Source organism: Vigna umbellata, chromosome 5, assembly GCF_029865625.1.
Source record: "Vigna umbellata cultivar VRB3 chromosome 5, Vumbellata_1.0, whole genome shotgun sequence".
Lineage (NCBI taxonomy): Eukaryota > Viridiplantae > Streptophyta > Magnoliopsida > Fabales > Fabaceae > Vigna > Vigna umbellata.
The window spans coordinates 54862940-54880685 of NC_142169.1; the positions used below are offsets into that span (position 1 = coordinate 54862940).

A 17746-nucleotide genomic window follows, 5' to 3' on the forward strand; every position below is an offset into this window, starting at 1 on the left:
ATACACATGGTAAAATGACATCACAAGACTTGTTACTTTATAACCCGACTCGTCCGGACTAGAATGATTACCGAGCTATGGTGGGTCTTGCACTCGTGGTGACTTTATGAAACTTGGGCACTACCGCCTTATGAAACTTGGGCACTACCGCCCTACCACAGTCACGAGGTTAATCCGTCATCACTTACCTTGGATCATATGGAAGCACCCAAGACTAGGACCTCCTGCTACTCCTCACCACATGGTTCAATCCTCTCTACATGAGAAGAAAGACCATTGGAGTTTCAGGATGACCCCCAAAACTGAGCTACCATGCAATCATTCTATACACCCCCCAAATCACCACCATGTATCCTCTCCTTGAGGATCATGGAATTACGTATATGAACCATACTGTCACTTTGAAACTTAACCCCAGACACGACTAACCATATACCATCATATTATCACAGTGAATCTAACATATCTCATACATTCACATACTTTCCACATAAATCACATCATTATAATTCACAATCATGTTCAGATGCATAATTCAAATGCAATAAAATCCAATCATTTCAGAAATCATACAAACTGAATATATCACAAAATAAATTAACAGTACATAATCTGTTCAATAGGATTTAAGTTAAAAACATATCGAGTAGACTTCCAGGAAAGAGAGGTGCGTCACAATGGACAACTTAAGTACCAAGTCTTTCCTTAGCCAAAGTTTTCCTTAACTAGTTTTTAACAAATTTCTTATTTACAGATTCAAAATAGCAACATATAATATTAACACCGAAATTCCACATAGATAGATATACAGTAAGCATTAACACTATTCACACGGAATTTCAAGACATGAATAGTAATAAAAACAATACTAAATCATATTATAAAAGCATAGAAAGGTTAGCTCCCCTACCTTTATTCCAGACTTAATCTCCTGCTCCGAAATTTGTTTCCCCGAAAACTCTTCAGAACCTCTACTCTTCTTGCAATTAAAATTTTTTCCCTAACTCTTTCCTCTCTATTTCTCAAGCTCTCACTTGATTCCTCTTCTCTTGGTGCAAAATGCCCTTCCCTCCCATGGCTATTTATAGGTAAAAAAATTTACTATTCATTAATTTTTGTAATATTATTTTAATATTATTATATTAATTACTTAATCACTACTTTACTTAATGGATTCATAATGGATTCCTTAATAATGTCTTCAAATATGATCTTAATTCCTTCCATGCTAAGAAATTCTTATCTTTTTTTTTTACTTTTTTTTTACTTTTCACTATTCACTTTTTTTTTTACTATTCACTATTCACTTTTTACTATTCAATTTTCTTAAAAATTTTCCTAAATAAGTTATCAAAATTTGAACCTCTCCTTCTAAATTACTATAATTTTATATCCAAAATTTTTATTTTTCTATCCATTAAAATTATTATTACTAATAAAATGCTAAAATTTAGTACTATAAATATATTTTTTTTCATGGGTCTTACAAAGCTTAATTTAACTCTTTAAACATTTGGCATAAAAAAAAACACTTAATTAAAGCAAAACAGATTACTTAAAAAACTTTCACAACAGAAAACTATTTTCTAGTGGCTTGCTCCACTAGTACAGAAGAAGTAAATGGCCTCGGTTGTTTTTGGTCATAGGCCCCGGTTTAGAAACCGAGACATATACGAACGAGGTAAAAAGTCTTCTTTTTATGCCTCGGTTGTACAACTGAGTTAGTATCTTGTCTTATACTGTCTCAGTTTAAATCTGAACCGAGTCAGTAAAGTGTTTTTTTTTTGTTTTTTTTTGCCACATCGTGAAGCATAGGGAAGCATTTTTTTTTTGGATATTGTGGAGCACAGGAAAGCAGAAGTGGGAAGCAGCGATGGGATGCAGAAGTGGAGCACAGGGAAGCAGAAATGGGAAGCTGGAGACGGTTCCGTCCGAAACCGACGAGATCACGGTGCTCTCCACCGGCGGGAACTACGGCAGCGATGGGAGGCTGGTGTTCAAGGCCTCGCTGTGCTGCGAGGACCGCTCCGACCTCATAGAAATCCTGAATTCGCTTCACCTGAAAACCCTCAAAGCAGAAATGGCCACGCTCGGAGGAAGAACGCGCAACGTGTGTTCAATCCCTTCATCACCTGAAAACACCAGAAAACAGCCCAAGCTTTACCGTGTGTTCAATTCCTTCATCACCGAAAATCACCCAAGACCAACCAAGAGTTGCAGCAAAAAACAAAAGTTCAAGATCAAACAAAAAAACCTAACACCAAAAATACTTCCCCTCTCCAAAGCTTCAAACTTTTATCGATTCAGTGTCCAGCCAAACCCCAATACGCGACGGTGGTTGTCGGTGGTCGATGAGAAGAACAGGCGGCGGTGGTTGATGAGAAGAACAGGCGGCAATGGTGGACAATGAAGGCAAGGACCAGTGGCGACGGTGGCAGTGGTGGACTTGGTAGTGTGACGGCGGGGAGGCAAGGACTAGTGACGACGATGAAGAACAGGCGAAACCACGACGCCCAGAGGTTGAGCCAGCGACGGTAATGGGGCACCTGGCAGGGGGAACTGAGACAACGGTTGCGGTGGTGCGTGGCGTGGCGGCCGAAGCAAAAAGCAGTGGTGAGCAGCGAGGGGCAGAGAGGTTTTGCGGGAAGAGAGGTTTTGCGGGAAGAAGAATAGTGAAAGTGAAAAAGTTTTGAACTTTAACCCTAAAACGAGGCAAATATAGGCCTCGGTTAAAATCCAACCGGTGCAGTATAACTTTTTCAAAAGCGGGTTTAAAAGAACCGGTGCAATATACTTTTTTCAAAAGCGGGTTTAAAAGAACCGGTGCAGTATATGTAACACCCCTTATCAGGGTGCCACTAGAAAAATAACAAAATCAAAACTTTTACGCCAAAAATTTTTTTTTTTTTCAATTAACATCGCGGAACTAAACCATCAAAAGTTTAAGCGTCTTACAACATAAAGTTTAAGCGTCTTACAACATAAAGTTCAAACCTTACAAATATCAAATTCAATATTCAAAAACATAAAACTACTTAAAACATGATAAGTCCCCCATAGTCATTCCCATAACTCTCGTCGTGCTACTTCATCTCTGCCTCATCTGCAACGCCATCTACTCCCGTACAAGTACGATCATCGTAGGTGGAAACCACAACCACAACATTTCAGGGTGAGTAACGAGGAACCTAACATAGCATATAATTTAAATATCAAAATATCATAACTTAGATTATCCTAGTCACAACCTTACAATACAACACAATATTCAACTCGTAACTCAGACCATCACCACTCAGACTATCAAGATCATAATATTACAATACATCACAATATTAAGCTCACAACTCAATCATTTACTCAAGCTTCTGTTGTTTCCTTGAATGTTGTCGTATCAAACCTGTTTCGCAAAACAGGGCGATTCGAGCCGTCCTCCATCGCAACTTCAGACCTATCTCCCCGACCTCTCAAGGAATTACGAGTAAAAACTTCGGTTAGGCGCACCCACCGAGCACTATACTCACACGAGCCGAAGTCATTGGGCGAGACATTCAACCCCCTCTAGTCCCCGCGCACGAGGAAAGGGTGACACTCGAATCTCAGTCTCCGCAGAGACTCAACACACTATCGTATCGCAATACGAACACCATCGATTCGACAAGAATTCTAAGGAAATGACAGAACGCTTGCTCTCACAGTTTCACCATCACACTCAAACCTCAATCTCTTTCAGTCCTCTCATTCTCATAATTCATTCTTTCCTCTTCCAACAATGGAAGAGAATTCTCAATACCCTCTTACCCACACTCTTGGCCAAAGAGTGTAGATAAGTATTCCCAATGATTAAAAATTGAGTGCTGTCTACACTGACCTTTTCTTGTTATTTTACTCATAATTCTCTGTACATAACTTCAAATGAGTTCATTTCTTTTTTATTGGAAACTAAACTCAAATATCTTTCTTTGGACATATAAATCTAAATTTTTGGACTACAGATCTAGCTGCAGTAAAATTATTAAAAAGCTGAAACTTTCACCACGCTCTGGTCTTCTCAGTTTTAACCTTTGCTGACTGTTTTACTCATAAATCTCTCTACCAAACTCCATATAAGTTGATTCTTGCTTTGTTGGAAACTAGACTCAAATATCTTTCCTTGGACATATAAATCTAAATTTTTGGACTACAGGGCTAGCTTCAGTAACATCATTAAAACGCGGAAACATTAATCACGCTCAGGTATGTTCAGCTTTGACCTTTGATGACTCTTTTGCTCATTACTCTCTCTACCGAACTCCAATTGAGTTGATTCTTGATTTCCTGGAAACTAGACTCAAATATCTTTCTTTGTACATATAAATCTAAATTTTTGGACTACAGGGATAGCTGCAGTAAAATCATTAAATCTCGGAAACATTCATCACGCTCAGGTATGTTCAGCTTTGACCTTTGATGACTCTTTTGCTCATTACTCTCTCTACCGAACTCCAATTGAGTTGATTCTTGATTTCCTGGAAACTAGACTCAAATATCTTTCTTTGTACATATAAATCTAAATTTTTGGACTACAGGGCTAGCTGCAGTAAAATCATTAAATCTCGGAAACATTCATCACGCTCAGGTATGTTCAGCTTTGACCTTTGATGACTCTTTTGCTCATTACTCTCTCTACCGAACTCCAATTGAGTTGATTCTTGATTTCCTGGAAACTAGACTCAAATATCTTTCTTTGGACATATAAATCTAAATTTTTGGACTACAGATCTAGATGCAGTAAAATTATTAAAAAGCGGAAAAGTTCACCACTCTCTGGTCTTCTCAGTTTTGACCTTTGCTTACTGTTTTGCTCATTACTCTCTCTACCGAACTCAAATTGAGTTGATTCTTTCTTTGTTGGAAACTAGACTCAAATATCTTTCCTTGGACATATAAATCTAAATTTTTGGACTACAGGGCTAGCTGCAGTAACATCATTAAAACGCGGAAACATTAATCACGCTCAGGTATGTTCAGCTTTGACCTTTGCTTACTGTTTTGCTCATTACTCTCTCTACCGAACTCCAATTGAGTTGATTCTTGATTTCCTGGAAACTAGACTCAAATATCTTTCTTTGGACATATAAATCTAAATTTTTGGACTACAGATCTAGCTGCAGTAAAATTATTAAAAAGCGGAAAAGTTGACCACTCTCTGGTCTTCTCAGTTTTGACCTTTGCTTACTGTTTTGCTCATTACTCTCTCTACCGAACTCCAATTGAGTTGATTCTTTCTTTGTTGAAAACTAGACTCAATTATCTTTAATTTGACTACTCACAAGGCTAATTTGGATATCGGGAAGGGTCTCAAATAAATCTGGGAACAATCGCAACAGTTCAGTTTTAGATTCTGCGTTTTATGTCCAAAACTCATGTTATACTCAAAACTCATAAAACTCACAACCAAGAAGAAAACACATGCTTCAACATGTTAAATTTAATCTCAACTCACAAGGAAGAAACCATGAAACAACTTTATATGGTTACCTTCTACCCATCATACACTATGTTATATCCCAAGTTAAACCCCCTTACCTCTTGAACACTTTAACTTGATCTCTTCCACAACCTTGGTAGAACTCTAGTTTCTTGGAATCCCTCTCTTCTTTCACAGGCCAAGACAACCTCCACACTTAGCACACTTAGAAATTTCGAAATACTCTAGCTAAGGGCCTTTCTCTGCTGTTCTCAAACATCACATGGATCTAACGGAATCTCATGCTTCTGGAGGAATTTAAACAAAACACTCATTCAGCTTTGGAATTAAAGGAAATGATTCCTAGACACACAAGGACCCATGGAATTGTTATTTAGCAATGATAATTCAATAAAACAAAGCCCCATACTCCTTTCCAGCCCCAAAACATGGAGGGAATGTCTGAAAGGGTCCCCAAAATATTCTCACAAAAGGAACCGCAGCCAAGCCAGCTCACATTGCCTACAATCCAAAAAATTTACTGCTCACGCAAATCCCCAGCAGCAAAATTTACCGCAACTTTGACAGTCCGGTTGACCCCCTTACCGAAGTCGAAAATACGCGTATGAGTACTCAAATCGAAGCTCTTTGAGTCTACTATCCAATAAAAGAAGAATCAGCTAAATTGATATTTTCTACAAAAAGTTATAATTAAAATAGTAAACCATGTCAAGTCTGACAGCACTTTATTTTTACATTATAACTTAAACTTTTTACAACTAGGTAAGTTCATGAGGTTCTAGGGTCTTACATTCTCCCCTACTCCAAAAATTTTCGTCCTCGAAAATTAAGGCTACTACGAAACAGAAATGGGTACTCATTCCTCATAAACTCTTCAAGCTCCCATGTCATCTCTTGGGTTTCCTCGTTCCACAACACCTTTACTGTGCGAATTTCCTTTCCCCTCAGATTTTTCGTCTGCACCTCCAACACTCTGATTGGTCCAGCTTTGATTGTAAGATCTTCATTAACTTGTATATCATCAACTTCTAGTACATGAGTAGGATCTGGAATGTATTTCCTCAATTGAGACACGTGAAACACGTTATGCAGGTTTGCCAACTGCGGTGGTAACGCTATCTCATACGCTACGGGTCCAATCCGCCTAAGAATATCATAAGGACCAAGAAACTTAGGAGACAACTTCCTCGCCTTGATAGCCCTACCCACACCTGCCATCGGCGTCACGCGTAAAAACACATGGTCACCTTCATTGAACTCAAGCGGCCTCCTTCTCCGATCAGCGTACGACTTTTGCCTACTTTGTGTTGCTCTCATTCTTTCTTGAATCAATTTCACCTTTTCAGTAGTTTGTTGCAACAACTCAGGTCCTACTGATATTGCTTCCCCATCTTGAAACCAACAAAGAGGAGTTCGACATCTTCGCCCATACAAAGCTTCGAAAGGCGCCATCCCAATGCTAGAATGATAGCTGTTGTTATATGTGAACTCTACTAATGGTAAGATCTCACTCCAACCTCCAAGATGGTCCAAAACACAAGTCCTCAACAAGTCCTCTAATGTCTGAATAGTTCTTTCAGTCTGTCCATCTGTTTGAGGGTGATATGCTGAACTCATCCTCAACCGAGAACCCAAAGCATCCTGTAACTGTTGCCAGAACCTCGAGGTAAACCTTGGATCCCGGTCAGATACAATGTTATCTGGCACACCATGCAGTCTTACAATTTCTCTTATGTACAACTCTACTAACTTCTCCATTGACATCTTCTGATTGATGGATATAAAGTGGGCACTCTTCGTCAACCGATCAACTATTACCCATATGGAGTCGTGACCCTTCGATGACCTCGGTAAGTGAGTTACGAAGTCCATCGAGATACTGTCCCATTTCCACTGGGGAATATTCAGCTGCTGTAACATTCCACCTGGTCTTTGATGTTCGATCTTTGCCTTCTGACATACCAAACAGGAAGCTACAACTCTGCAACATCCTTCTTCATTCCGCTCCACCAAAAAGATTCTTTTAGGTCTTTATACATCTTAGTCATTCCTGGATGTATACTGAGACTACTCTTATGCCCTTCCTCCAATATCAACTTTCGTAACTCTGTTGTTGCCGGCACACACACTCTTCCTTGAAATCGAAGAATACCATTCCGGCAAAAAGCAAAATCTTTGGCTTGATCAGTTCCTAACAACCCCACAATTTGTTGCAGCTCCGGATCAGTTTCTTGTTCTGACTTCACTTGTTCCAAGAAACTACTCGTAATTGTGAGATGACTACACCACATGTGATCCCGACCCAAAATAACACCGAGATTCATGTCCCTTAACTTCTCTATCAGCTCTAACTCTTTGATCATCAGAGCTGACATCTGAATCCGTTTTCTACTTAGAGCATCCGCCACGACATTTGCCTTTCCTGGATGATAAAGCAACTCAAAGTCGTAGTCCTTCAGATATTCCATCCACCTTCGCTGCCTCATGTTCAACTCTTTTTGATCAAACAGGTATTTCAAACTTTTGTGGTCACTGAAAACCTGAAACTTCGCTCCAAACAAATAATGACGCCAAGTCTTCAATGCAAACACTACAGCTGCTAACTCAATGTCATGTGTCGGATAATTCCGCTCGTGTATCCTCAACTGGCGAGAAGATATGCCACTGGTCTTCTATTTTGCATTAATACGCATCCCAATCCTTGATATGATGCATCACAATATAACTCAAACGCCTTGTCTATATCTGGAATAATTAGCACTGGTGCGGTTGTCAATCTTTTCTTCATATCTTCAAAGCTTGCTTCACACTCATCAGTCCAGACAAACGGTTGGTCCTTCCTCGTCAACTGAGTCAGAGGACCTACTATCTTGGAGAAACCCTCTACAAATTTCCGATAGTAACCTGCTAGTCCAACAAAACTCCTTACCTCCGTCACCGATGTAGGGCGCTCCCAGTTCAACACAGCTTCAACCTTGGCTGGATCGACTGATATTCCTTGAGCAGATATCACATGACCAAGGAATTGAACTTCATCCAACCAAAACTCACATTTCGACAGCTTTCCATACAACTGGTGCTCCCTCAAAATCTCCAACGCTACCCGTAGATGTTCAGCATGTTCCTCTCGGTTCTTCGAGTAGATAAGAATATCGTCAATGAATACAACGACAAACTTATCCAAACAAGAACGAAAGATACGATTCATGTAATCCATGAATATAGCTGGAGCATTCGTCACACCGAAAGGCATCACAACATACTCATAGTGCCCATAGCGTGAACGAAACGCTGTCTTCTGCACATCATCAGGCTTGACAAGAATTTGATGATATCCTGACCGTAGATCAATCTTTGAAAACACTCCAGCTCCTTTCAACTGATCTAACAAATCATCAATTCTTGGCAACGGGTACTTGTTTTTGATAGTGACTTTATTAAGTTGCCGGTAATCCACACATAACCTTGAGCTTCCGTCTTTCTTTTTCACTAGCAACACCGGCGCACCCCATGGAGACACACTTGGTCTGATGAACTTCTTCTCTAACAGATCTTCAATCTGCTTCTTCAACTCTGCTAACTCTGCTGGAGCCATACGATATGGAGCTACAGATATTGGCCCTGTACCCGGCATTAGATCTATTGCAAAGTCCACTTCACGACTCGGTGGCAAACCCGGTACCTCCTCAGGGAAAACATCAGCATATTCCTCGACTACTGGTATTCCACTGATCTGCTCGTCTATGCTCTTCTTCTGCTCTTTCACTATCAACATAAAGCAAACAGCTCCACTCTTGAGATCTTGAACAACTTCCTTTGACGTTGACATTTTAATGCCCTCTGGTTCTTGGAAGACTACTCTCTGACGTCCACAATCAATCATAACATGGTTATCAGCTAACCAATCCATCCCCAAGATCACATCTAGACCTTCAAGCGGTAAGCACACCAAATTGACTCTGGACTTGTGACCCGTCACCTCGATCGGACACCCAACGCAGATTGAACTGGTTGAAACTTGTCCGGATGTTGGAGTGGAGACAACAAGCTCGCACCCCAAGTCAAACATAGAGAGTCCAAGATTCTCAACACACGACAATGATATAAACGAGTGCGTCGCACCCGAATCGAACAGAACATGCACATTTCTACCAAACAAGGAACAAGTATCAAGTATGAGGTTACCTGACTTCTCGGCTTCTACTCCAGACATGGCAAACACTCTGCCAGCAACCTGCGGCTTTTCACCATTAGCTGACTTCTGAGGCGTTCCACCAGTTGACCTCTTCTGAGGGCAATAAAGAGAGATATGCCCAGGCTTATTACATGTGAAACACGTTCGCGCCTCCTTCTTGACGTCACTCAGCTTTGGACAATTTCTTCGGAGGTGATCTCCACCACACTCAAAGCACTTCAACAACCCCGGCCTAAATTGTTGTGGCCTCTCGTACAGTTTCCTCTGTGGCTTGCCCAAAGAAAAGCTTCCCTTCTGGTTCCTCATCACACGCCCAGACTCATCCAACCTCTCAGCTATCGTGGCCTGCTCCACTAACTCTGGAAATTCATTGATCTTCAAGTGAACAAGTGCCTTCAAAAGATGGTGGCGCAATCCTTGCTCAAACCTTCTGCACTTCCAATCCTCGCTCATATTCTGAGTATAGAAACGAGCCAAATACTCAAATCTCTCCTTGTAGTCTTGAACAGACATACTTCCCTGCTGAAGAGCCAGAAACTGCGACTCTCGTTGCTGCTTAGCGCTAGCCGAAAAGTAACGCTCCAAGAATCTAGCTCTGAAGTCTTCCCAAGTAGCAACTTCCCCTCGGGTATCCATGCTCCTCCGCATCCCACGCCACCAGTACTCAGCTTCTCCTGCCAACATATATGTAGCAAACACTAACTTCTGCCCCTCAGTGCACTCGATTGCTTCAAATATCTTCTCAAGGTTACAAATCCAGTCATCTGCTTCATCTGGAGTTGCCTTGCCATTGAACTTTGTAGGACTGTGACGTAAAAAGTCGTTCATACCCACTCTCGGCCTTGGTGCCTGCTCAGCATGTTGTGCCTGTTGTGCTTGCAAAACCTGAGCAATCTGCCGCATTGCTTGCGCCAGCTCTGCAGTAACATCTACTGGAGTAGGATTTCTTGGTCGTCCCGACATCCTTTTCATTTATAATGCAAAAGATAAGCAGGGAAAAATAACCACACGAGCAATATCAAAATTACGTCAGCGTACTAGTCGAGCTCACTCCCCAAAAGCCCCAAAGATTTTTTTTTTTTTTTAAACCTAGGCTCTGATACAAATGTAACACCCCTTATCAGGGTGCCACTAGAAAAATAACAAAATCAAAACTTTTACGCCAAAAATTTTTTTTTTTTCAATTAACATCGCGGAACTAAACCATCAAAAGTTTAAGCGTCTTACAACATAAAGTTTAAGCGTCTTACAACATAAAGTTCAAACCTTACAAATATCAAATTCAATATTCAAAAACATAAAACTACTTAAAACATGATAAGTCCCCCATAGTCATTCCCATAACTCTCGTCGTGCTACTTCATCTCTGCCTCATCTGCAACGCCATCTACTCCCGTACAAGTACGATCATCGTAGGTGGAAACCACAACCACAACATTTCAGGGTGAGTAACGAGGAACCTAACATAGCATATAATTTAAATATCAAAATATCATAACTTAGATTATCCTAGTCACAACCTTACAATACAACACAATATTCAACTCGTAACTCAGACCATCACCACTCAGACTATCAAGATCATAATATTACAATACATCACAATATTAAGCTCACAACTCAATCATTTACTCAAGCTTCTGTTGTTTCCTTGAATGTTGTCGTATCAAACCTGTTTCGCAAAACAGGGCGATTCGAGCCGTCCTCCATCGCAACTTCAGACCTATCTCCCCGACCTCTCAAGGAATTACGAGTAAAAACTTCGGTTAGGCGCACCCACCGAGCACTATACTCACACGAGCCGAAGTCATTGGGCGAGACATTCAACCCCCTCTAGTCCCCGCGCACGAGGAAAGGGTGACACTCGAATCTCAGTCTCCGCAGAGACTCAACACACTATCGTATCGCAATACGAACACCATCGATTCGACAAGAATTCTAAGGAAATGACAGAACGCTTGCTCTCACAGTTTCACCATCACACTCAAACCTCAATCTCTTTCAGTCCTCTCATTCTCATAATTCATTCTTTCCTCTTCCAACAATGGAAGAGAATTCTCAATACCCTCTTACCCACACTCTTGGCCAAAGAGTGTAGATAAGTATTCCCAATGATTAAAAATTGAGTGCTGTCTACACTGACCTTTTCTTGTTATTTTACTCATAATTCTCTGTACATAACTTCAAATGAGTTCATTTCTTTTTTATTGGAAACTAAACTCAAATATCTTTCTTTGGACATATAAATCTAAATTTTTGGACTACAGATCTAGCTGCAGTAAAATTATTAAAAAGCTGAAACTTTCACCACGCTCTGGTCTTCTCAGTTTTAACCTTTGCTGACTGTTTTACTCATAAATCTCTCTACCAAACTCCATATAAGTTGATTCTTGCTTTGTTGGAAACTAGACTCAAATATCTTTCCTTGGACATATAAATCTAAATTTTTGGACTACAGGGCTAGCTTCAGTAACATCATTAAAACGCGGAAACATTAATCACGCTCAGGTATGTTCAGCTTTGACCTTTGATGACTCTTTTGCTCATTACTCTCTCTACCGAACTCCAATTGAGTTGATTCTTGATTTCCTGGAAACTAGACTCAAATATCTTTCTTTGTACATATAAATCTAAATTTTTGGACTACAGGGATAGCTGCAGTAAAATCATTAAATCTCGGAAACATTCATCACGCTCAGGTATGTTCAGCTTTGACCTTTGATGACTCTTTTGCCATTACTCTCTCTACCGACTCCAATTGAGTTGATTCTTGATTTCCTGGAAACTAGACTCAAATATCTTCTTTGTACATATAAAATCTAATTTTTGGACTACAGGGCTAGCTGCCAGTAAAATCATTAAATCTCGGAAACATTCATCACGCTCAGTATGGTTCAGCTTTGACCTTTGATGACTCTTTTGCTCATTACTCTCTCTACCGAACTCCAATTGAGTTGATTCTTGATTTCCTGGAAACTAGACTCAAATATCTTCTTTGGACATATAAATCTAAATTTTTGGACTACAGATCTAGATGCAGTAAAATTATTAAAAGCGGAAAAGTTCACCACTCTCTGGTCTTCTCAAGTTTTGACCTTTGCTTACTGTTTTTGCTGCATCATACTCTCTCTACCGAACTCAAATTGAGTTGATTCTTCTTTGTTGGAAACTAGACTCAAATATCTTTCCTTGGACATATAAATCTAAATTTTTTGGACTACAGGGCTAGCTGCAGTAACATCATTAAAACGCGGAAACATTAATCACGCTCAGGTATGTTCAGCTTTGACCTTTGCTTACTGTTTGCTCATTACTCTCTCTACCGAACTCCAATTGAGTTGATTCTTGATTTCCTGGAAACTAGACTCAAATATCTTTCTTTGGACATATAAATCTAAATTTTTGGACTACAGATATAGCTGCAGTAAAATATTAAAAAGCGGAAAAGTTGACCACTCTCTGGTCTTCTCAGTTTGACCTTTGCTTACTGTTTTGCTCATTACTCTCTCTACCGAACTCCAATGAGTTGATTCTTTCTTTGTTGAAAACTAGACTCAATTATCTTTAATTTGACTACTCACAAGGCTAATTTGGATATCGGGAAGGGTCTCAAATAAATCTGGGAACAATCGCAACAGTTCAGTTTTAGATTCTGCGTTTTATGTCCAAAACTCATGTTATACTCAAAACTCATAAAACTCACAACCAAGAAGAAAACACATGCTTCAACATGGTAAATTTAATCTCAACTCACAAGAAGAAACCATGAAACAACTTTATATGGTTACCTTCTACCCATCATACACTATGTTATATCCCAAGTTAACCCCCTACCTCTTGAACACTTTAACTTGATCTCTTCCACAACCTTGGTAGAACTCTAGTTTCTTGGAATCCCTCTCTTCTTTCACAGGCCAAGACAACCTCCACACTTAGCACACTTAGAAATTTCGAAATACTCTAGCTAAGGGCCTTTCTCTGCTGTCCAAAACACTCATTCAGCTTTGGAATTAAAGGAAATGATTCTAGACACACAAGGACCCATGGAATTGTTATTTAGCAATGATAATTCAATAAAACAAAGCCCCATACTCCTTTCCAGCCCCAAAACATGGAGGGAATGTCTGAAAGGGTCCCCAAAATATTCTCACAAAAGGAACCGCAGCCAAGCCAGCTCACATTGCCTACAATCCAAAAAAATTTACTGCTCACGCAAATCCCCAGCAGCAAAATTTACCGCAACTTTGACAGTCCGGTTGACCCCTTACCGAAGTCGAAAATACGCGTATGAGTACTCAAATCGAAGCTCTTTGAGTCTACTATCCAATAAAAGAAGAATCAGCTAAATGATATTTTCTACAAAAAGTTATAATTAAAATAGTAAACCATGTCAAGTCTGACAGCACTTTATTTTTACATTAAACTTAAACTTTTTACAACTAGGTAAGTTCATGAGGTTCTAGGGTCTTACATTCTCCCTACTCCAAAAATTTTCGTCTCGAAAATTAAGGCTACTACGAAAACAGAAATGGGTACTCATTCTCATAAACTCTTCAAGCTCCCATGTCATCTCTTGGGTTTCCTCGTTCCACAACACCTTTACTGTGCGAATTTCCTTTCCCCTCAGTTTTTCGTCTGCACCTCCAACACTCTGATTGGTCCAGCTTTGATTGTAAGATCTTCATTAACTTGTATATCATCAACTTCTAGTACATGAGTAGGATCTGGAATGTATTTCCTCAATTGAGACACGTGAAACACGTTATGCAGGTTTGCCAACTGCGGTGGTAACGCTATCTCATACGCTACGGGTCCAATCCGCCTAAGAATATCATAAGGACCAAGAAACTTAGGAGACAACTTCCTCGCCTTGATAGCCCTACCCACACCTGCCATCGGCGTCACGCGTAAAAACACATGGTCACCTTCATTGAACTCAAGCGGCCTCCTTCTCCGATCAGCGTACGACTTTTGCCTACTTTGTGTTGCTCTCATTCTTTCTTGAATCAATTTCACCTTTTCAGTAGTTTGTTGCAACAACTCAGGTCCTACTGATATTGCTTCCCCATCTTGAAACCAACAAAGAGGAGTTCGACATCTTCGCCCATACAAAGCTTCGAAAGGCGCCATCCCAATGCTAGAATGATAGCTGTTGTTATATGTGAACTCTACTAATGGTAAGATCTCACTCCAACCTCCAAGATGGTCCAAAACACAAGTCCTCAACAAGTCCTCTAATGTCTGAATAGTTCTTTCAGTCTGTCCATCTGTTTGAGGGTGATATGCTGAACTCATCCTCAACCGAGAACCCAAAGCATCCTGTAACTGTTGCCAGAACCTCGAGGTAAACCTTGGATCCGGTCAGATACAATGTTATCTGGCACACCATGCAGTCTTACAATTTCTCTTATGTACAACTCTACTAACTTCTCCATTGACATCTTCTGATTGATGGATATAAAGTGGGCACTCTTCGTCAACCGATCAACTATTACCCATATGGAGTCGTGACCCCTCGATGACCTCGGTAAGTGAGTTACGAAGTCCATCGAGATACTGTCCCATTTCCACTGGGGAATATTCAGCTGCTGTAACATTCCACCTGGTCTTTGATGTTCGATCTTTGCCTTCTGACATACCAAACAGGAAGCTACGAACTCTGCAACATCCTTCTTCATTCCGCTCCACCAAAAAGATTCTTTTAGGTCTTTATACATCTTAGTCATTCCTGGATGTATACTGAGACTACTCTTATGCCCTTCCTCCAATATCAACTTTCGTAACTCTGTTGTTGCCGGCACACACACTCTTCCTTGAAATCGAAGAATACCATTCCGGCAAAAAGCAAAATCTTTGGCTTGATCAGTTCCTAACAACCCCACAATTTGTTGCAGCTCCGGATCAGTTTCTTGTTCTGACTTCACTTGTTCCAAGAAACTACTCGTAATTGTGAGATGACTACACCACATGTGATCCCGACCCAAAATAACACCGAGATTCATGTCCCTTAACTTCTCTATCAGCTCTAACTCTTTGATCATCAGAGCTGACATCTGAATCCGTTTTCTACTTAGAGCATCCGCCACGACATTTGCCTTTCCTGGATGATAAAGCAACTCAAAGTCGTAGTCCTTCAGATATTCTATCCACCTTCGCTGCCTCATGTTCAACTCTTTTTGATCAAACAGGTATTTCAAACTTTTGTGGTCACTGAAAACCTGAAACTTCGCTCCAAACAAATAATGACGCCAAGTCTTCAATGCAAACACTACAGCTGCTAACTCAATGTCATGTGTCGGATAATTCCGCTCGTGTATCCTCAACTGGCGAGAAGAATATGCCACTGGTCTTCTATTTTGCATTAATACGCATCCCAATCCTTGATATGATGCATCACAATATAACTCAAACGCCTTGTCTATATCTGGAATAATTAGCACTGGTGCGGTTGTCAATCTTTTCTTCATATCTTCAAAGCTTGCTTCACACTCATCAGTCCAGACAAACGGTTGGTCCTTCCTCGTCAACTGAGTCAGAGGACCTACTATCTTGGAGAAACCCTCTACAAATTTCCGATAGTAACCTGCTAGTCCAACAAAACTCCTTACCTCCGTCACCGATGTAGGGCGCTCCCAGTTCAACACAGCTTCAACCTTGGCTGGATCGACTGATATTCCTTGAGCAGATATCACATGACCAAGGAATTGAACTTCATCCAACCAAAACTCACATTTCGACAGCTTTCCATACAACTGGTGCTCCCTCAAAATCTCCAACGCTACCCGTAGATGTTCAGCATGTTCCTCTCGGTTCTTCGAGTAGATAAGAATATCGTCAATGAATACAACGACAAACTTATCCAAACAAGAACGAAAGATACGATTCATGTAATCCATGAATATAGCTGGAGCATTCGTCACACCGAAAGGCATCACAACATACTCATAGTGCCCATAGCGTGAACGAAACGCTGTCTTCTGCACATCATCAGGCTTGACAAGAATTTGATGATATCCTGACCGTAGATCAATCTTTGAAAACACTCCAGCTCCTTTCAACTGATCTAACAAATCATCAATTCTTGGCAACGGGTACTTGTTTTTGATAGTGACTTTATTAAGTTGCCGGTAATCCACACATAACCTTGAGCTTCCGTCTTTCTTTTTCACTAGCAACACCGGCGCACCCCATGGAGACACACTTGGTCTGATGAACTTCTTCTCTAACAGATCTTCAATCTGCTTCTTCAACTCTGCTAACTCTGCTGGAGCCATACGATATGGAGCTACAGATATTGGCCCTGTACCCGGCATTAGATCTATTGCAAAGTCCACTTCACGACTCGGTGGCAAACCCGGTACCTCCTCAGGGAAAACATCAGCATATTCCTCGACTACTGGTATTCCACTGATCTGCTCGTCTATGCTCTTCTTCTGCTCTTTCACTATCAACATAAAGCAAACAGCTCCACTCTTGAGATCTTGAACAACTTCCTTTGACGTTGACATTTTAATGCCCTCTGGTTCTTGGAAGACTACTCTCTGACGTCCACAATCAATCATAACATGGTTATCAGCTAACCAATCCATCCCCAAGATCACATCTAGACCTTCAAGCGGTAAGCACACCAAATTGACTCTGGACTTGTGACCCGTCACCTCGATCGGACACCCAACGCAGATTGAACTGGTTGAAACTTGTCCGGATGTTGGAGTGGAGACAACAAGCTCGCACCCCAAGTCAAACATAGAGAGTCCAAGATTCTCAACACACGACAATGATATAAACGAGTGCGTCGCACCCGAATCGAACAGAACATGCACATTTCTACCAAACAAGGAACAAGTATCAAGTATGAGGTTACCTGACTTCTCGGCTTCTACTCCAGACATGGCAAACACTCTGCCAGCAACCTGCGGCTTTTCACCATTAGCTGACTTCTGAGGCGTTCCACCAGTTGACCTCTTCTGAGGGCAATAAAGAGAGATATGCCCAGGCTTATTACATGTGAAACACGTTCGCGCCTCCTTCTTGACGTCACTCAGCTTTGGACAATTTCTTCGGAGGTGATCTCCACCACA

At 40.7% G+C, this 17746-nt stretch overlaps 1 protein-coding gene across 3 annotated transcripts; it reads right to left on the bottom strand.

Moving 5' to 3' along the window:
• Positions 1 to 2898: 2898 nt before the first annotated feature.
• LOC148198643 (uncharacterized) lies at positions 2899 to 17687 on the bottom strand. 3 transcript variants are annotated; one of them, XM_088115186.1, is made up of 3 exons: positions 17530 to 17687; positions 9656 to 11052; positions 2899 to 3115 (listed from the first exon to the last, which is right to left on the bottom strand). In XM_088115186.1, exons 2-3 carry the CDS (start codon positions 10635 to 10637, stop codon positions 3084 to 3086), a joined length of 1014 nt encoding a protein of 337 aa, XP_087971312.1. In that variant the 5' UTR covers positions 10638 to 11052; positions 17530 to 17687; the 3' UTR covers positions 2899 to 3083. The 3 variants fall into 3 exon arrangements, 2 of the variants coding, with proteins under 2 accessions (XP_087971312.1, XP_087971311.1); XM_088115185.1 differs by lacking the exon at positions 17530 to 17687 and adding an exon at positions 13500 to 13647; XR_015786599.1 differs by lacking the exons at positions 9656 to 11052; positions 17530 to 17687 and adding an exon at positions 5569 to 5711.
• Positions 17688 to 17746: the final 59 nt, after the last annotated feature.

Bases quoted from the DNA above. Each gene is read 5' to 3' on its own strand.
- LOC148198643 (XM_088115186.1), bottom strand. From the start codon at position 10,637: ATGAAAAGGATGTCGGGACGACCAAGAAATCCTACTCCAGTAGATGTT. The intron at 3,116-9,655 runs GTAACCTCATAC...GTACGGGAGTAG, and splicing joins AGTAGAAGCCGAGAAGTCAG to ATGGCGTTGCAGATGAGGCA.